Genomic DNA, 21,925 nt, shown 5'->3' with positions numbered 1-21,925 from the left:
ATTCCCTAAATGATAAGAGGGGCTCACTGTGCCTAAAATGTTTCTGCAAACTACATGGTTTGTGCTGAATGCCCACTTTCCCTCTAGGAGTCTGAAATTGTAGTACATACCAGGCAGAGGGTGCTTACGTGTCCAGTCCCAATACAAACCTTGGGCACTGTGTTGTCACAATTACTGCTGGGAAAAGGAAGTGTGTCCCACATGACTTTACTGAGAGAGGGCCTTGGAAGATTGTGCTTGGTTTCCTCCAGCTTTGCCCCAGACTCCTTTCCCCTTTGCTGATTTGCTTTGTGTCCTTTCCCTGTAAGGAATCATAGCTACGAATATGGCTGTATGCTGAGTGCTATGAATCCTCCTAGTGAATATCAAACCTGAGAGTGGTCTTAGGAACCTCCAAATACACAAAGATAACTCAAAACAACAAACAAACAAACAAACAAAAAAACATTTTTGTCTCTATAGGAAATACCAGGGTTAACTGCAAAGTACCATAGAGAGAAAACATTGCTTCTAAACTGGAGCAAGACTTGAAACTATTAACATATAAAAGAAAAAACCTGCTCATCCCAAGGAAGTGAATTTTGTAAAGGAGCACAGAAAATTAGAAAGTCCGGGAGAAATGGTGCGATTATCTACTCAAGTATCAACACTAACCAAGGGAGAATTTTGGCTAATGGACTGTGAATATCCTGGTTACATTGCTAAGTTTATCCTTATTATAGAGAGTGATGACAGAGATCTGTTTAAGATTGATGAGATTTAAACTATAAATTACAAAAATTTAATCTCTCCTTTAAAATATGCTCACTTCCATAAATCCTTCTCTGACTACTCAAGGTTTTTATGACCCAATGCTACTGAATTTCTACTGAAATACTTGTAGCCTATACCACACAATTAACCATGCAATGCTATATTAATTTTATATTGTTTTTAAAAACACTTAACATATTTATATTTTTAAATAAATGTTAGCTTTAGCCCACAAATGGAACATAACATCCCTGAAGACAGCACTACTCCCCCAACCATTGTAAACTATTCTCATCCTTCGGTTATCCTGAAAGCACTCCTGTAATCGCCTCCTCACTCCTCCCTCCCCCAATCTGCAAGGCTGTTTCTCTCTCCCATCACTACTGTAAGAATAAATACAAATCAAAAACATAATTCTCCTTGTTGAAAATGAGGAAAATGACTCTTCCCCCTCTTTCCTTAAAGCATTTATTTTAGAAAACTTACCATTGTAAATTCTTTATCTCTTTCAAATGTATGTAAGTATTTTTTAAAGCTTTTGCTCAAATGCCTCTTGACAGCTTTATGATATGTTTTTCTCAAGAACCTGGGAACCATCTCTTTGTAATATAATCATCAAGGAAGTCAGCACCCCTACTTCTCAGTTTCTGTGAGAGGGTAGGTACCTGACTCCTTCCAAGTTACAAAATTATCTCTTGTCATAAGTTATAGTTTATTTTTCCTTTGGTAAAGCCAATTAGCTAATACCTGGTGACTTCAATTACCCAGTGAATTTAGGATGAACCATATGTGACAAATGTGATGTCAAGTCCTCTCACTTGAGGACTAGTTACTGTTTATCATGAGAAAATGTATGTAATGGGTTGAATTTGCTTGGCCATAAGAAAGAATAAGATTTCTTTCTCTCTTTGCAATCTATAAGCAGATTACTTTTGATGCACAATACCTTCTGGATTAATGCTTACTCAGTAATAAAACTGTTTTCATTCTAGCTTCTCCCTGCTGTTAGCCTCACCTTAATGTACCCTCTAAGCGAGTTCTCCAACCATTAGGTCAAAGGCCCCTATACACTCTTAAAAATTACTGAAAAAAAGCTGAAATTACTATAAAAAGAATGCTTCTGTGAGAAGAGTAGCATTGTTTTACATTTTTAAAGTTTCTTTACTGTTTGGTTTAACAGAGAGTATAAGAGTATAACCTGTGGAAAATTCCACTATCTATTCATGAAAAAAGGAAAGTGAAAAAAGCACATGACATCTTAGTATTAAAATAACTTTTGATAACAGACTCCCTAAAGGGGGTACAAGGAGTCCCCATACTTTGAGAACTGATATACTGCACCAAAAGTAGAGGTGGAGGGGGAAAAAAGTAAATTCATATTCCTAAAATATGACTCTCACAATGTTATTCCCTGGATAAAGCCTCTAAATCTTTCACCTTTAGTACACCATGTTTACTAAATAAAGGCTGACCTCTTTAACATGTTGTACAGGGCTCAATATCATTCTAGCCCCAATTGCTCCCTGTTTGCTCTGCAATTATGTCATTCACTTACAAGCCCTCATCCTCTTGTTCTTACCCTCTTCTTATGGTAAATTTTAAAAAAAATTAAGTAATACTTTCTTTTCTTTCTATTAAAGTATAGTGACATATAATATTATATGAGTTTCAGGTGTACAACATAGTTATTCAACATTTACATAGCTTATGAGGTGATCATAGTGATAAATCTAGTAACCATCTGTCACCATACAAAGTTATTATGATACCACTGACTATCTTCCTTGTACTGTACATTATACCCCTGTGACTTATTTTATAACTGGAAGTTTGTACTGCTTATTCCCTTTCACCATTTTCATCCATCTCCCTAGGACCTCCAACACCTCTAGGGTACCATGCTAAGTGAAATAAGTCAGAGAGAAAAAGACAAATACCAAATGATTTCACTTGATATAATATGTGGAAACTAAAAACCCTTGACCTTGAGCAAGCTATTTACCCTGTCTACAATTCAGTTCCTTCATGCTTAAAATGAGATATTAATACATATTCTCCAAGGATTCTTATGAGGATTAAATGAGATAATCCATGACACGCATGTAAGCCCAATGCAAGTACATGAGAAATTTTTGCTACTATTATCCTATCTAATAAAAGAGAAACATGGTAATTAGCCATACCTCCGCTACCCTTCCCATTGGCTAATCAGGGCGATATGCAAATTAACTGCCAGCCAAGATGGCGGCCGGCAGCCAGGCAGCTTGAAGCGAACATGAGGCTTGCTTGCTTCAGTGACGGACGACTCCAACATTCCCCGCCTGCCGCTGCCGGCCTCTGAGCTTGCAGTTTGAAACATTGTTACAAATATAGAAGCTAAACAAAACCCCAGAAACTTCTTTCAGCCAGCCGGGATCACAGAGCTGGAGTTGAAACAGTGTTTCGATTATAGAACCCAAACAAACCAGATACCTGCTTTCAGCAGTGGAGGCCTAAGAGCTGGAGCCAAGCCTCAGAGCTAAAGCTGGCCCAAAATAAAAAAAAATAAAAAATAAAAAAAGGAGCGGTTGGGAGCTTCAGTCACCCACCAGCCTAAAAATAGCCCTCAGCCCCTCACCCAGACTGGCCAGGCACCCCAGTGGGGAACCTCACCCTGAAGGGGGTGTGACCAGCTGCAAACAGCCATCATTCCCTCATCCAGGCTGGCCAGGCGCCCCAGTGGGGACCCCCACCCTGATCCAGGACACCCTTCAGGGCAAACCAGCTGGCCCCCACCCGTGCACCAGGCCTCTATCCTATATAGTAAAAGGGTAATATGCCTCCCAGCACCGGGATCAGTGTGACATTGGGCAGCGCCCAAACCGCCTGATCGCCCTGCGGCTCTGTGTGTGACAGGGGGCGGGGCCACAATCTCCCTATCCACCCTGCTCTGTTTGTGACAGGGGAAGGCACCCCAACCCCCTGATCGACCCTGCTCTGTGCCTGATAGGGGGGAGCTCCCCAACCCCCCGATCGCCCTGCGGCTCTGTGTGTGACAGGGTGTGGCACCCCAACCCCCCACCACGGGCCCTGCTCTGTGTGTGATGGGGTAGAGCCATAACCTCCCCATCGGCCCTGCCCTGAGTGTGACAGTGGCAGCGCCCCAACCCCCTGATCGGCCCTGCTCTGTGGGTGATAGAGGGCGGCGCCCCAACCGCCCCCCACGGGCCCTGCTCTGTGTGTGATGGGGTAGAGCCATAACCTCCCCATCGGCCCTGCCCTGAGTGTGACAGGGTGAGGCGCCCCAACCCCCTGATCCGCCCTGCTCTGTGTGTGACAGGGGGAGGTGCCCCAACTCCCCTCTCGGCCCTACTCTGTGAGTGACAGGGGGAAGCTCCTCAACCCCCTGATCGGCCCTGCTCTGTGCGTGACAGGGTACGGAGACCCAACCCCCCTGATGGGCCCTGCTCTGTGAGTGACAGGGGCAGCGCCCCAACCCCCTGATCGGCCCTGCTCTGTGCGTGACAGGGTACGGAGACCCAACCCCCCTGATGGGCCCTGCTCTGTGAGTGACAGGGGGCAGCGCCCCAACCCCGATTGGCCCTGCTCTGTGCGTGACAGCGGGTGGCGCCACAACCTCCCCATCGACCCTGCCTTGAGTGTGACAGGGGGCGGTGCCCCAACCCCCCAATCGGCCCTACCCTGAGCGTGACTGAGGGTGGCATCGCAACCTCCCGATCCGCCCTCCTCTGTGCATGACAGGGGGCGGCACCCTAACTGCCCAATCAGCCCTGCTCTGAGCCCGACCAGGGGCTGCACCTAGGGATTGGGCCTGCCCTCTGCCACCCGGAGCAGGCCTAAGCCAGCAGGTCATTATCTCCTGAGGGGTCCCAGACTGCGAGAGGGCACAGGCCGGGCTGAGGGACCACCCCCCCCCCCGTGTGCACAAATTTTTGTGCACCGGGCTTCTAGTCCTATATAATAAAAGGCTAATATGCAAATTGTCCCCTTGACCTGGAGTTCAACCAGGGGGCAGGGCCGGCCCACCAAATGACCGAGACCCCTCCCCCTGGCCGGCCCCCCCAATCGCCCTCCTGACCCCGATCGGGGTGGGCCAGCCGGACCCCACCTGTGCACGAATTCATGCACCAGGCCTCTAGTAAATATATAAATAACAAACTATTAATAATAGTAAAAATAAAGTTTTAAGTTTATGCTCTAAAATTTCATTTTATTATACTAAAATATACTCACCAGAATATAGGGCTTTCACCAGGTTCTTTCACTTTGTAGTATTCTTTGTCTTGTGGCAAGACTTTGGTTAACCCAAAATCTCCAATTTTAACTCTGTTTTCATTCTCTACCAATATATTCCTTGTTGCCAGATCCCTGTGGATATACCTTTTCGTACCAAGATATTCCATACCCTATGGATAAAAATAACATTTTTTCTTTCAGCCAGTTTTGTAAACATAATCAATTTCAATGGTCTTGCCTATTTATAGTCCCTTAATTATCTAAGATAAACTAGAGAATTTCTTAACAATTACCTCAACATGTTCACTTCATCTACAACTAATAGTCAGAATATTAGGTACCTTGCATATCTGAGATGTATATTGCAGAAGTTTCTTATGATCTATTCGTTCTTTATGCTTTTGGAGATAGTCCCGTAAACTTCCATATGGTAAATATTCCATAATTAATCTTAGATTACGCCGGCCTTTTAAAACACAAATGGGAACATAATGTTATGCTTTGCCATATTTTACTGATGAAATATTAAAAAACAACCATACATAAATGACTTAAAGATATATAAAATCTGAGTCTAAGATGACAGAATTTATTTGTAAATTAAAGGTGAAACAGTAAAGAACACAGGCTTTTTGAATCAAAAAGTTTTAAAAAGCTTTAAAGTAGTTGTTTTAGTCTTCTGTAACGCAAATCAAAATAAGCTGAGAAAACTTCCTTCTCCTCATTTTGTACTGAACAAAAAGCATCAAATTTAAATATTATACTTTTAAAGAAAATATGAGCAAAGACAATTTCTTTCTTTGAAAATGATATTTGCTTAATAAGCATAAGCAAGGGTGATAACAAACATTTTCAGTGAAGAGAATGATTAACCAACTAGTTAGAGATTTCCTGTAGTTACAATACACCATCACCAAGCAGTCTTCCGTCTTCTCTCCCTGGGCACTGTTATAAGTCCACATCTTGACACAGTATGTTTCTATTACGCAGGATGCCAACAACATAGCTTGAGTTCAAAATAGGTTTCAATGGCAACATACCAGCACTGTAGCACACTCCCTTGTACTTTACAATGTTGTCATGCTGCAGGGATTTAAGGATTTCAATTTCCCTTTCAAAGTCTCTGAGGTGCTCTTCAGTACTGTGCTGGAGCTTTTTCACAGCCACCACCTCCCCAGTGTTGTCTTGTAGAGGGTCATACCGGCACATCTCAACACTCCCAAAGTTACCCTGAACAATACAACACATCAGGACAGAAATCTCAAATTTTCCACACAAACACTAACAAATTCTAATTACATTAGCAATTCCAACAGTCAGAATTAACACACATCCCTAAGCTTAGATTAGGTAACTTTCAAGACAAAAAAGAAAATAGTAATTCCACAGGTAGGTAGTAAACACATACATTTAATTTATTCAAAAAGAATTAAAAGATGAAATATAAACAACTTCCAAAAAGCTTTTAGACACAAATCATGAACATTAATTATGAAGACAAACCAAGGGACATGCTATCTGTCACTACCTTCCAGGAAGAACTTCACTTTTTCACAATACACCCTTTGGTATCACTGTCAGAGAGCTGGATGGAGTAAGGGTCTATTATGGACTGAATGTGTATGTCTCCCCAAAATTCATATGATAAAGCCCTAACCCCCCGATGCGTGTATTTGGAGACTGGACTTGTGAAGAGACGATAAAGGATAAATGGGGTCATAAGGGTGAGGCCTTAATCTGATAGAACTGGTGCCTTTAAAAGAAGAAGAAGAGCCCTGACCGGTGTGGCTCAATGCTTAGAGTGCCAGCCGAGCACCAAAGGGTAGAGGTTCAATTCCTGGTCAATGCCACGTACCTGGGTTGCAGGTCTGATCCCCAGTCCCAATCGGAGCATGTACGGGAGGCAACCAGTTGATGTATCTCTCACATAGATAGTTCTCTCTCTTTCTCCTCCTCCCTCAGTCCCTTTCACTCTCTCTAAAAATCAATGGAAAAAATCTCAGGTGAGGATTAACATAAAAAAAGAAGAAGAGGAAGAGACACTAAAGCTCTCTGTCAATAAGGTGGCCAAATGAGGACCACTAAGAGAGCCCTCACCAGTAACCAAACCCTTTCAGAACCTTGATTTCAGACTTTCCAGCCTCTGGAACTATCAGAAGTAAATATCTGATGGTAAAGCCACTAAGTCTATGGTATTTTATTATGTCATCCTGATAAGATTAGTACACAATCTGTATTATTTGCTCAAGAAAGTAAATTTTTAGCCTAAGGGGATGTTCCCACTTTTTTGTTTTTAAGGTGAGTCATTAAAGAAACCTCTTCTCTTTTTTTTTCTTTCCTCTTCTCTTTTTATTAAGATTTATTATCTATACAGAGTTGATATATAATATTTACAATTAAGCTTTGGGTATTAATCAAAGTAATATATTTTGGATATTATTGCATTCTTAAAGAACAGAACAACATAGTGTTAAGCTAAAGTTTCTAAGAGACTATATTTTCAGCTATATTTTTGAAGTCAATTTTTAAAAAAACTTAGACCACATATAAGCTCAAAGTTAAATCTCTAATTACACAGGCCAGACAGCAGTGATGAGATGTCACTACTGAGATTAGGTTATAAAAAGACCATGGTTTCCACATTGGGTGTTTGCCCTCAGCTGCCATGTTGTAAGAATCCTATGGAGAGAGAGGCCTGTGTAAGTGAACAGGGTCCAGTCAACATCTTCTAGACTCTGAACAATCAGATTATTTCTTCCTCGGATGATTAAAAAAGGAAGTGAGTAGAAAGGCTTAATTTAGCCCTGGCTGGTGTGGCTCAGTTGATTGAAGAGTCCTGTACATCAAAAGGTCACAGGTCCAATTCCCAGTCTGGACACGTACCTACGTGGCACATTCATTGTTGTGGGGCATATGAGAGGCAACCGATGGATGTTTGTCTCTCACATCAATATTTCTCTCTCTCTCTCTCTCTCTCTCTCTCTTCCCTTCTCTAAAAATCAATAAACACATCCTCAGTTGAAGATTTAAAAGAAGAAGAAGAAGAAGGGCTTAATTGTCCCTTTCTCTATTTCATAAATAAAGTACTCTCTACCAAGAAACAGTCCCATGGTCAAATCAGTTGGGGAAATGTTATCTAATTTTTGAATATGTTCAATGCATATTACATGTTAAAGATTCTGAAAAGTTCTTCTTAAAGATAACTGTTTAACACAGCACTTCTCCAACATCTGACAACTAAACTTTTTCTACAAATACTCCTTAAAGTTTTACGAAATGTGAACTTTAGAGAATCTTTAAAGCCTTTTTTTCCTAAATAAAATGTTCTATGGCTATAATTTAACTACTTAAAAAACTTCTTTCATCTTACCTTGCCAAGTTGCTGCAGAAATTTCAAGTGTCTCTCTTCAAACTGAGTAGGGTCTCGGTCTTCAAAAGCTCCAGAAAACCCTAGGGCACCTATCCTCATATTTGGTAACATGTCATTCTCTGTTAACAATTCATAATCTGCAGAAATAAAGGATAATACACCATAATCTGGCAAATAAATTCTCTGGGTTAATATGTATTCAAGCTGACCAAAATATTTAGAAATACTAAACACAGGATAATGTTAATAGTTTAGATTATATTAATGGAGCCTTTACTTATTACCCACAATCTGACAGGCTTTCAAGAAAGATTTTTACAAAGAATAAATAATTACTTTATAAAATTGGCAGTTTTTATATTTATAAAGAATATATTCTGATTTCTTTGTGAAATTAGTAATACTGGAAAACGAAATACCTGTAGGTCAGACACATGCATATTTAGCTACATACTTTAAAGGAGTGGACAAAAACAAATCTACTTCATGTTTGAAAATGAATTATAAAATGTATTAAAACTAGTTTTTAAAAAACAAATAATTGTTTTTTAAAAACTCAAGTAAGATAAACTTTTATAATATACTAGTCATCAAGTAGCAGACTAAAGTTGGGTAAATGAAGGAGAAAAAGCCTTTTTTTAAATGTAAATATTGCTCAATCAAGGAGCCTAGAATATGTATAAAGTAGAAAAGTCATATGCCCATATGAGATTCTAAAAGACATCAAAGAACTTATTGAGAGGATTACAAAATTAGTAAAGATTTGTTAAATACAAAAAACACACAAAAAATCAGAAAGATAGCTGGGGAATCAATAATACATACCTGGAGTAAACAAACTATTAAGATCTCGTATGATGGCTCTGAAAGAAGGTCTAAAATCTGGTTCATAATCCATACAATTATTAATAAGATTTGCTAATTCTGTCCACTTTGGTGCAGGAAGCTGGTGTCTATCTTCATAAAACTGTAGCTTCTATAATTAAAGAACCACACATTGAGAATTGTGTAATGCCTTATCAATCCCTTCTTTTTAAAACCCCTTCTTTTTATATTAAAAAATATAAAATCATGTGAAAGAATCATCAATATTCACAAAATTAATCCAACCCCACAGACTACAACTCACTCTTTGAGAATCCAAAGCACTCAGAGGCTTGTCTCCTCCACTGCAGATTTCCCACAAAGTGGTACCAAAACTCCATTTGTCTGTTGCCAAGTTTAAGTTTTTAGGATTTTCAATACATTCAGGTGGTACCCATGGTATTCTCTCCTGAAGAACTTTTAAGTGATAGGAACATAGTATGGTTAAATAGTTCTCACAAGTAAGTAATTCTTTTATATGCTAATCATTTTCAAGCTGATTTGAATAATCATTTAATTCAAGATCTCATTTTTAACAATGACAACACTGAGATCCATAAAGACTGAATAATTTGCCCAAAATCACACAATTTTTTTATTAGCACTAAGAGAATTAGAACTCTGTACAATAACTCCTGGATCAACTAAACTTTTTTCCATTAAGTCACCAATTTTAAGCCCACGTGCCGCAAGAATTTTTAAAACCTGCAATACCTGACTGCTTAGTCAGGGGCAATGACCTCTTCTCCTTAAACTGTCAAATAAAAAAATTACAACAGCCAACACAACAACAGATATCCAGTGTGAATGCACCAAAATGCACTTCCATACGTAATTAAAAATTAAAACTGTTTTTTTAATTATGTATAAAATTGTAAAGAAAACAAAAATTATTTGACGAGGGTATGAGAAGTACACATCTAAAGCACATCCCAGTATTTAGAGAAATGCAGTAGAGGACAAAGGAAGGACACATTAATTAATACCAAAGAGACAGAGGGTAAAACTGGCTAAGTCCTCCAAAAAATGTCAATTTAGATACATTGCACAACAGGGGTCCTCAAACTTTTTAAACAGGGGGCCAGTTCACTGTCCCTCAGACCGTTGGAGGGCCGGACTATAGTTAAAAAAAAAACTATGAACAAATTCCTATGCACACTGCACATATCTTATTTTGAAGTAAAAAAACAAAACAGGAACAAATACAATATTTGTATTTGCATGTGGCCCGCGGGCCATAGTTTGAGGACCCTTGTTGCATAACATCAAAATAAACTCCAGTTCAAAGAGCAGAACATGTAAACAAAAAACATAAAATATTTAGAAAAAACATTTAGGTAAATATTTGATCTGTGGATTGGAAAGAATTTTCAAAGTATAAAAGCAATGAAAGAAATCATAAAAAATTATCAATAAATTTTCATATTTAAACAATCTTAAGGTTAAAAAAATTAAAAGGTAAATCAGGATGTAAAGAATTCAACCAAAATTAGAAAGGTTAACCAAATTGTTTCATGAAGAATACACACTGATCAAAAACAGTTCACTAAGACCCGCAGAGAAAAATGAACAAAAGATGTGAAGAAACAGTGCAGTAAAAAACAAATACATGCCCGCTGGTGTGGCTCAGTGGTTGAGCACTGACCTATGAACCAAGAGGTCATGGTTTGATTCCCAGTCAGGGCACATGCCTGGGTTGCAGGCTTGATCCCCACTGTGGGGTGTGCAGGAGGCAGCCGATCAATGGTTCTCTCTCATCATTGATGTTTCTCTCCCTCTGCCTCCCTTCTGAAATCAATAAAAATATATTTTAAAAATTAAAATAAATAAAATAGAAATATACAATTTATGAAAAATTGTTTAGTGTCATGAATAATCATAGAACAACAAAGCAAAACAATGAGGTATGATTTTAATATATTAAATTAAGAGTTCTCTAATGCTTGAAAGCCCTCTAGGTTACTGAGTACCACTTTTTCAGAGCGTTCCCTGATGGCTTGTATCGAGAGCCTAAAAAATGTTCCCATCCCTTGATCCAGTAATTGCACCGTAGTGATCTACTCTAAGGAAATATTCAGAAATATAGTTAAGATTTTCACATATTATCATAGTCTCTAAATAAATATAAAAATAAAGAATGAATAAAATCTGACCTTTCATACATAATTAGGGATAGCCAATTTGGCCCAGTGGATAGAGCACTGGCCCAGGGACTGAAGGGTTACAGGTTCGATTCCAGTCAAGGGTACATACTTTGGTTGCAGGCTCAATCCCTGGCCCAGTTGGGGCACATTCGGGAGGCAACCAATCAATGAGTCTCTCTCACATTAATATTTATTCTCTGTTTATCCCCCTCCCTTCCACTCTCTAAAAGTTAATAGAAAAATATCCTTGGGTGAGGATTAACAACAAAATTATCTTTATTTGATGTATCATTCACAAATACGTTCTTCCATATAATGAACTCCCTTTTCATTTTGTTGATGGTTTCTTTTGCTGTGCAAAAACTTTTTATTTTGATGGAGTCCCATTTGTTTATTTTCTCTTTTGTTTCCCTTGCCCTAGGACAGTGATAGCGAACCTTTTGAGCTCGGCGTGTCAGCATTTTGAAAAACCCTAACTAAACTCTGGTGCCGTGTCACATATAGAAATTTTTTGATACTTGCAACCATAGTAAAACAAAGAATTATATTTTTGATATTTATTTTATATATTTAAATGCCATTTAACAAAGAAAAATCAACCAAAAAAATGAGTTCACGTGTCACCTCTGACACGCGTGTCATAGGTTCGCCATCACTGCCCTAGGAGATGTATCGGCAAACATATTGCTAGGAGAGATATTTGAAATTTTGCTGCCTATGGTTCTTCTAGGATTTTTATGGTCTCATAACTTACATTTAAGTCTTTTATCCATTTTGAGTTTGTTCTTTTTTAAAATATATTTTTATTGATTTCAGAGAGGAAGGGAGAGGGAGAGGGAATAGAAACATCAATGATGAGAGAGAATCATTGATCAGCTGCCTCCTGCATGCCCCCTACTGGGGATCAAGCCCACAGCCCAGGCATGTGCCCTTGACAGGAACTGAACCTGAGACCCTTTAGTCCACAGGCCAATGCTCTATCCACTGAGCAAAACCAGCTAGGGCTTGAGTTTATTCTTGTGTATGGTGTAAGCTGCTGTAGTTTCATTTTTTTTGCATGTACCTGTCCAATTTTCCCAATACCATTTATTGAAGAGAGTGTCTTGACTCCATTGTATGCTCTTACTTCCTTTGTCAAATATTTAGAATAATGACAGGTTGATTTATGGGGGTCTCTGTTGTATTCTATTGATCTATAGGCATGTTCTTGTGCCAGTACCAGGCTGTTTTGATTACAGTGGCTTTGTAGTATAACTTGATTGCCGGGAGCCGGTCCATGCTTGCTGTTTCCAGGGACCTGGCATATATGGCATACTGTTCTTAATATGTTTGCTCACCTTCTTGGCACTATGTGTTTTAACCAAGGTCTCTGAGAAAGGTTGTTTCCCCAGGTAGGGATTTTCCCCTGAAGTTAGGGAGGGAATAAAACCTCTTAACTAAGTGCCAGGTGGGTAATTAATCACTTTAACTATGAACAATCATGCTTAAGCTACATAATCTTTACTCCCTGGAATGGAGATAAGAAACGCCCTAACCTTTGGAATAGAGATTGATAGGATTGGAATCAACTGGTATAATTACAGATATTAGAAGACAGAATTTAGAAGACAGAACCTACACAGAACCTAGAGACAGAAGAACTTCGCTGGAGAGAACATGGCAAAAGATCCTGGACAGAAACTGGCAACAGAACCTAGAGACAGAACCTAGCGAGAGAACCTGGCAAAAGATCCTGGACTGAACCTGACTATAGAACATGGCAAGAGAACCTGACTAGAACCTGGTGACTGAACCTGGCTGGAGAACCTGGACAGAACCTGGCTGGAGATCCTAACCAGAACTTCGCTGGAGATCCAGACCAGAACTTGGCTGGAGATCCTGGCTAGAGATCCTGGCTAGGCTGCTGATCAACTGAACACAGTCTCCGTGTCCTTCCTTCTTCGCCAACTCCGTCTACGCCTTTGGGAACCCCTGGACCTGCTGGGGTTGGACCCCGGCACTTGATATCTGGTATTGTGATCCCTCCAACTTTGTTCTTTCTGAAGATGGCTGTGGTATTCAAGGTCTTTTTGGCTCCACATAAATTTTGGAGTACTTGTTTTACATCTGTGAAATATGCTATTGGTATTTATTTTAAAAGAGATTGCATTGAATCTATAAATTGCTTTGGGTAGTATGGACATTTTATACCTAGAGAGTATTAAGCTAAGGAAAATAAGTCAGTCAGAGAAAGACAAGTATCACATAATCTCACTCATATGTGGAATCTAAAAAACAAAATAAACTGATGAACAAAATAGATCCAGAGGTATAGAAGTATAGAAAAGACTGTCAAATCACAAAGGGAAGGCAGGGGTGGGGTTGGATGAGGGCTAGAAGGGGTCAGTGGGGGGAAAAGGGGAACATCTGTAATATTTTCAACAATAAAGAATTTTTAAAAACATTATCTTATCGTCCTGTGGACCCTGAGAAAGATGCCTACTAAGAAGGGCTCCTGGGGAGCATGAGTGTGAAGAGCAGGGGCGGGGGGGGGGGGGGGGGGAGAGGTTGGGGGTTAATGGGGGGGATGAGGACACATTTGTAATACCTTAACTAATAATAAAAAAAAAAAAAGAAGAAGGGCTCCTGGTAGCTAACTGGGCTCAAATTAAAAAAAACAAAAACATAAAACCTCTAGGGCCTAGCAGCCATTTCTGTACAAGGGCCTCTCATGCAAACTGTACTTTAGGAAGAAGTCTACACTATACTACTGACCTCTGCACTGAACTGCCTGCTGCATTGTTTCTGCCATTTGAGTTAGTCCTTATAAAGGAGTTCCTGAAATCGTATTTCAACCAACAAGACTAAAGTTTTCCCCATCCAACTGGAGCTGTGCAGCTGCAACCAATAGAGGGCTCTATTCTGACCAATAAGGACAGTACTTTTTGGACCAATCAAACTGAGGATTTGGAGTCTTCATTTGCATCAGGACAGACCAATCAAGGACCAGGGTCTGGAACTTCTGTCTATATAAGCCAGCTCCCCTCTAGCTCTAGAAGGCACTTTCTATTTCCTCCAAATACTGAGAACTGCATTTCCCTGACTTCTCAGCAGAGAACACAGAGCAGACCAGTGGAGGCCAGAGCAGATCTGCACAGAACAGAGCAGACCAAAGCACAGCACAGCAGACTAGCACAGTGCAAAGCAGACTGGCACAAAGCAGAGCAGACCATCAAGGAGGAGCAGAGCAGAGCTGCCTAGCCAGAGGGGGGGCTGGCCCCAGAGTTGCCTCATAGTCTTGCTATATTCACAGCAGTGCTATATCACAATTAGCTGTTTTGCACTGATAAAATTTCCTTTTTCACCATACCCCAAATGGGGATTCCTGCTGGCATTGAATTAGCACTAATCCCTAGTAGCATGCTTATAAGGACAAATGGACAAAGACTAGGATGTAACTATAACTTAATTTAGATTGCTAAAAATGTTAGATAAATTTTATATTAATCAAGAACATGCCAATAAAATGGTTTAAGAAAAATTAACGTGTTTATGCAACCCTCCAAGTAAAGCTTAATAAAATTAAATATGATCCCTAGAGAACTTACTGTCCTTTGGCAAAACTGTAACACTAATGCCAGGATCACTAAGTTTGATGAAAGGAGGATTTCCTGTCTTCCTGTCTTCTTCTCTGATAAGTAGAATGTTTTTGGCACATACATTCCCATGAATAAGGTTTTTTTCTTCCTATTCAAGTAAAATATAAATACATTCAAATATCAATCCACAAATATATGAACATTTAATATGTCTTAAGCCCCAAATGGATTTAAAAAAGAAAAAGACTATTAATTAGTAAACATTAATTTGGAGGTATGCTTTGAGATAATAAAAGGAAATTTTATGGCAACACTGTGCTTCCTGTTTAACATTTTAAATGACACAATAATCTATGCCCAGAATAAAACAAATACATTAAAACTACCCAATGCCACTTCACTTTTAAAGTTGAGATTTTAAGTAGTACCTATTTTTAGGTAGTAGCTGAGAGAAATACTATTTATTTCCAGCAACAGAATATAGGTGTGCTCTGAGGGGTCTGATCCCTGGTTGGCCCTCTGGTATTCTGCTTCTCCAGAAACATTGCTTTCTTATTAGACATAATTTCTAATTGCCCACAAACACTACAACAAGGTATATTCTGAGTTTTCTGCTATCCATAGTTAGCACATTTCTGCATAATTTTTTGTTAAATTCTTTAAACACAAGTGACATAAACCTTAGATTGTTTGTCATCAGTTCTAAGAGATTGGTGAAATGACAAAACTATATTAAAAGTGACTTTATATAAATAAATATATGCCTACAATAATACCTTTCATAAAACAAACAGATTTTAAATAACTTAGCATCCATTCACAGACTTATTTCTTGTTCCCAGGTCAAGATCCTTTCTACATTGCTTCACTAAATAAAATACCTGATGAAGAATATACTGCCCTGGTTGGGTGGCTCAGTGGTTGGAGCATTGTCCCATACACCAAAAGGTTGCAGGTTCGAGACTCAGTCGGGCATGTATGGGAGTCAGCCAATCAATGTTTTCTCTTACATCGATGTTTTTCTCTCTTTCTCTCTTTCTCTCTAATACCAATAAAATATATCCTTGGGTGATGTTTTTTTTATAGAATTTACTAATTACTTACTAGAAAATGCATGGCCCATGCCAACTGTTTAGCCACTTCAAGTTTCCATAATATATTTATAGAATTTTTATTCTTTTTCAAATATGTATCTAGTGATCCAAATTTCACAAACTCCTGAACCAGAATATCTGCATTAAAATATAATAATGATAAGGCTCAAGTACACATACAATACAAAATATATATAACTTGAAACTTGTATAAATATATTATAGGTACCTGTGGGTATTATAGGAAAAGAGATTAAACTACATACAATTCACTAATTTAAAAAGCTAAACAGCTGCATACCATTCAGAAGGGGGGGTTAGTTTATTCACAACAGCAAGAGGTAGGAATCTAAATTTTATATACATAATATGCATTATACATAGTAATAAATAAATAATACATAGTAAAATATATGTACACAATACATGCAATATTATATATGTACATAAATATTTTATAATAATACACATTTTACACACCCCTACACATATAAAATATTACTTCAGCATACCTCTATGTGTCATCACTGAATTATGGCTGCTTTTTTAAAACAAATAAAAATGTCTCACATTATTAATTTTTCTTCCATGAAACTATTTAGACATTCAAAACTTCCTGAATTCTTCTTCCACACACAAAAAATAATAACAATGTCTATTCTATTGGAGATATGAAGGATAATTTGAGTTTGAACTGCATCCATTCCTTTAATTTATGCTGTAAAAAATTGTTTTGCATTGCTTTATCTTTAAAACTATTTTTTAAAAATACTATTAAGATATATATTTTCCAGAGAAGCAAGTATTTGCTTTTAAAAAAAAATGCTGACTGCCATTATGAAACAGTAAAAATTCCCTGTTAATACTAACTTATTTCCTGAAAGCCAAGACTGTTTCTACATAAATGCATGTTATTTAATAATTAACTGGGTTTAGGGTTTATTTACATTCTTCTAGTAATCATTTGTAATAGAGTAACCTTAAGTTCTTGATTTCAAATTTGAATTTATTGATATTTTGTTTTTTATCAAGCATAGTGTTGTCTTCAAAATTAAATAATGGAAAATTAAGCTACAAAATAAAAACCACAAAAACTCAAGTAAAAATTTTTAACATGGCATAATGATACATATTTTTAAAGAAATTCTCACAGACTTCACATTGTTATCCATGTTAGTTCATGGCCTAGTAAGTTATTAAGTGGCTAAACTTCATACATGCCTATATTTCATATATTTGCTGTAAAATGCATACTGTAGATCTAATCTCAAATTGTGATACTGCTTGATTTAATATTAAAATGACTTAGTTTTCATTTGGAATGTAATAATTGTTATTGACAAAAGTTGCCTTTGGACCTCGCTGAGTAACAGAAACAAATTAAAGTTTTGCTGCCCATAGTTAATTTGGAGAACAATCCACATACCAATAATTAAAAATTGAGCAATGTTACCCCAATAAATTTAATTTTAGAAAAATGCCTGCAGGAAAATTTGTTAGGGGAAATATCCAGAAAAAGACTTAGTAGCTGCAATGTTGCAATGAACGAGAGATTAATAAAATCTTTTTTATGTGGCATGTAAGACTTACTATTTTTCATAGATACCACAGATTATCATATGTCCCCTTATTTTATGTTATACAAGAAAAAAATACCCATTAAGCTGAAAATGCCATCAATTATATCACAGCTTCTCAATTTCAGATTTTTTTAAAATATATTTTTTAATTGATTTTTTACAGAGAGGAGGGGAGAGGGATAGAGAGTTAGAAACAACAATGAGAGAGAAACATCGATCAGCTGCCTCCCGCACACCCCCTACTAGGGATGTGCCCACAACCAAGGTACATGTCCTTGACGGGAATCGAACCTGGGACTTTTCAGTCCGCAGGCCAACGCTCTATCCACTGAGCCAAACCAGTTAGGGCCAGATTTTTTTTTTTTAATGAGAAGAGTACATCACAGAAACAATGAACTAAATACAAAGGCAAGTGCAAGAATTGGAATTATATGCTCTAAGTATATCCTCCCCAGGTGAAAAATTATGAGAAACATCAATAAATAAAAAGGATAAATACAGAACCACTCTAGTTGGTGTTAAGTGGGTAGAACTCTCCACTACTGCACTTAGATTTATAGTCATTTTATTAACTCCTCTGAAATACCTGAGGAACTTACAGAAAACATATTTGAAAGCTATTGCCTTTGAAAAGATTATCAATATTCAAATATATGAAGCAATGTTATATGAGTACGGATGCATATCTAATCCGCATTACTAATTGAAAATAGGAATTACATACAAAGTTTCTGAATGTAAACCTTGTAAGTTTTTATGAACAGTCTAAATTTAGACATAGAATATATCTGATATCAACATCTAATCATCTCAGTCAGTTTCATTCAAAATCAGTCTAGACCTGGCCAGTGTGGCTCAGTTGGTTGGGCATCGTGCTGTACACTGAAAGGTTGCCGATTCGATTTCCAGTCAGGATTCATGCCCAGGTTGCAGGCTTGATCCTCAGCAGGGCATATGCAGGAGGCAGTTGATCGATGTTTCTCCCTCTCTCTCCCTTACTCTCTAAAAACCAATGAACTCTTTTTAAAAAATCAGTCTATAATTTATATGCTTTATCTTTATAATTCCAAATAAATGGGTACTGTACAGAAATGTCCTGTTATTCCATTATTATGTTAAACCAGCCATAATATATAGGGTTGGGCAAAACTAGGTTTACAGTTGTTCGTATGGAAAAATAATACAATAATTAACAAATATACAAGAAAGAATAAACTCCATTTAGAGTACTCACAACTATAAACCTACTTTTGCCAAACCCTGTATATTATGGTAAAAGATTAGTAAACATTGTTTATTATAATACTCTACTGTTTAACATAAGCCATATTAACTATTTTCTGCATTTTAATTTCATTCATTGGTTTCCTTTTTTAGAAGGCTTAACTGAACAGCTCTACAATGTTTTTGGTTTCAATAATATTTAACTCCTGTTAAACTATGGTTTATACTGATACATAACTATGATCCTGAAAATGATCATAGTTTCTATATAAAAATTTTGGATGTATATAAAATTTCTATATAAAAAAAATGGATGTACTGAGAAAGGCATAACATTAACATAAAGAAGCCAGAGCTTTACTTACTCTCCTCTCCACAGACACATACTCCATAATTTAAAACCAGATGCTTGTGAGAAAGCTGGCTCATCATGCTTGCTGCTTCAAAGAAAGACTAAGGAAAAGAAAACCATACAAAAAATGCAAAAGAATTATTGTTTGTGCCTATAAGTATTCACAGTTCAGAAAGATGTTCTTTGGCGGTGCAGTGGTTCTCAACCTTCCTAACGCCGCGACCCTTTAATACAGCTCCTCATGTGTGGTGACCCACAACCATAAAATTATTTTCGTTGCTACTTCATAACTGTAATGTTGCTACTGTTATGAATCGTAATGTAAGTATCTGATATGCAGGATGTATTTTCATTGTTCGCGACCCACAGATTGAGAACCGCTGGTAGAGAAATGCACTTTCTCCTCTTCTCTGCAGAACTATATATGTAAGGCTACGATGTGCTTTGGTCCCCTTATATGGTCTTGCAATGCCATCAATCTTAATGCTAGAGTTCACCCTGAAGAAACCCCTCAATAAGGCTGGAATAGAAGATAGCAATGGAAAAGAGCAATAGTGACACAAGGCAGCATGAATGATGGAAGATACACAGGCTTAGACTCATGACACCTAGAGTAGAAGACAGAGGTACAAACAGAAGTAGACACCAGAGAGAGTGATATGAGATTGAAGTAAGTGGATGGGAGCTTCAAATAACACTTCCTAAGGAATTGGAATGTACACCTGGAACTAATATAGTGTATGGCAACTGTAATTAAAAATTAAAATGATTTAAATTTAAAATAAAAAAATTTTAAGTAAAAAAAAATTATCTCTGTGCATATAAAATATCATGACAACTATGTTGGGAGATTAGCATGGTATTAACATCACTCTAACTCAACTAAACTTTGACTAGAACTTCTGGCTATTGCTACTGAAAATCATATTCACCAACACTGCAGTGTTCTGGATTAGAACAACTCTTTGACTTGTATGTTTCACATCCTCTTCTTACTAACATCCTTTAAGATATTTTAAACATCACAAATGTTTGGTGATGCTGTGCTATGCTAAGAACTCAGGCAAATAGCAGCTGGGTTTCTGTGGGCGAGTATCTCTGTAATCCGTATTTCAACTAGAATGTTTCTTAGTACAAACTTTTTAAAAAATTGATTTTTAGAGGGAGAGGGAAAGAGAGAAAGAAACATCAATGTGAGAGCAAAGCTTCAATCAGTCTTCTGAACACCCTCCACTGGGGATCAAGCCCGCAAAAGGGGTATGTGCCCCAACCAGGAACCAAACCAGTAACCCTTCAGTGCACAGGACGATGCCCAACTAACTGAGCCACACAGACCAAAGCTAAACTCTCTCTCTCTTTTTATTTTTAAGTAGATGACATTATGAAAGAAATCTGTCGAGCCCATAAAGCTCTGGGAACCAAGTCTGAAAACCACTGCCTTAGTATATGCAGAGACATAATGATACCCTTAACACAATGCCAAAAGTAGTTTTAAAATGTTATTATAAAAATCCTATATAATAAAGCCCTAATATGCAAATCGACCAAATGGTGGAATGACCAGTCACTCTGACATGCACTGACCACCGGGGGGCAGACGCTCAACGCAGGAGCTGCCCCTGGTGGTTAGTGTGCTCCCACAGGGGGAGCGCGGCTCCGCCAGAAGCTGGGCTCATGGCTGGCGAGCACAGCAGTGGAGTGGCGGGAGCCTCTCCTGCCTCTGCTACAGGACTAAGGACCCCTCAGGGGATGTCCATCTGCCGTAACCTGGCAGTCGGACATCCTCTGAGGCGTCCCAGACTGCAAGAGGGCTCAGGCCGGGACCCCCACCCTCCAGCGCACGAATGTTGTGCACCAGGCCTCTAGTATTCTATAATTTTCTATAGCCACACTAGAAGGCCATCCTCAGAAAGGTCCTTGATATAAACTTTTTAAAGTTACAATTTTGAAAAGCTGCAAGCATGATGTGTTGTGTGCATATTAAGCCCACATCTTTAAATATCATAAACTATATAAACTACACAAAGAGTATACATACCTCTGAATAGTTTCTATGTGCTTTATCCAAAACTTTTAAAAGAACTTCTGTTTCATGCAGTTGACCATAATCTCCTACTTCTCTTCTTACACCTTTAAAAATTTTTGTAAAAGTGCCTTGGCCAAGACTTTCATTCTTTAAAAGAAAGAAAGAAAAGAAAATAATGAGTAAAGATAGATAAAGATGTGAGAATTAGGAAATATGTTCAATGACAAAGAGTAAAAAAAAAAATCTATGAGCAAATATTTCCCAGATTTAAGACTCCGGATTATATTCTGCTTCCTTATACAATAATAGAAGACAAAAAAATAAGGATTAATGAATAAAGTGTATTTTTGTTCCACCCATTCTTAAACCCCTTGGGTTGGCTATAATTATCACCTATATTTACCTACTTTTTTTTTTTTATCTACCTACATTTATTTACATGTGAAATTTTGTTGCTGTTGTTGCCTTTCCTAATAGTGCAGTATAATGGCAGTACAGTATGGTCTGTGGAGGCAGCATATCTGACTTGTTCCATATTACCTACTACCTTCTAGTTGTCTGACCCTATACACAGTCTTCAGGTTACGTCACACTCGAGGTCATTTTGTGGTTACGTTGCCATCTCCCATTTATTTATAAAAAAAGAGTTCTGTCATTTCGACGTATGTACATATGTGCTTTGTTTTTTATTATTAATTTACCAC

General features: G+C 37.9%; 1 protein-coding gene across 16 annotated transcripts in view; it reads right to left on the bottom strand.

The window, feature by feature from the left end:
• Positions 1-21,925, bottom strand: part of JAK2 (Janus kinase 2) — a 103,865-nt gene that overhangs the window by 15,968 nt on the left and 65,972 nt on the right. For 15 of the 16 annotated variants that reach the window (XM_036331048.1, XM_036331052.1, XM_036331050.1 and 12 more), the window contains 10 exons: positions 21,234-21,368; positions 19,209-19,296; positions 16,050-16,177; positions 14,955-15,093; positions 9,489-9,640; positions 9,185-9,335; positions 8,360-8,526; positions 6,030-6,219; positions 5,331-5,455; positions 4,987-5,159 (listed from right to left, as the gene is read on the bottom strand). In XM_036331048.1, coding sequence (XP_036186941.1) covers positions 4,987-5,159; positions 5,331-5,455; positions 6,030-6,219; positions 8,360-8,526; positions 9,185-9,335; positions 9,489-9,640; positions 14,955-15,093; positions 16,050-16,177; positions 19,209-19,296; positions 21,234-21,368 — 1,448 coding nt within the window. The remainder of the gene's footprint in view (positions 1-4,986; positions 5,160-5,330; positions 5,456-6,029; positions 6,220-8,359; positions 8,527-9,184; positions 9,336-9,488; positions 9,641-14,954; positions 15,094-16,049; positions 16,178-19,208; positions 19,297-21,233; positions 21,369-21,925) is intronic. The other variant, XM_036331059.1, reaches the window with a different exon arrangement.

This window comes from Myotis myotis, unplaced genomic scaffold, assembly GCF_014108235.1.
Source record: "Myotis myotis isolate mMyoMyo1 unplaced genomic scaffold, mMyoMyo1.p scaffold_m19_p_12, whole genome shotgun sequence".
Lineage (NCBI taxonomy): Eukaryota > Metazoa > Chordata > Mammalia > Chiroptera > Vespertilionidae > Myotis > Myotis myotis.
This window is presented reverse-complemented; position numbering and strand designations above follow the sequence as displayed.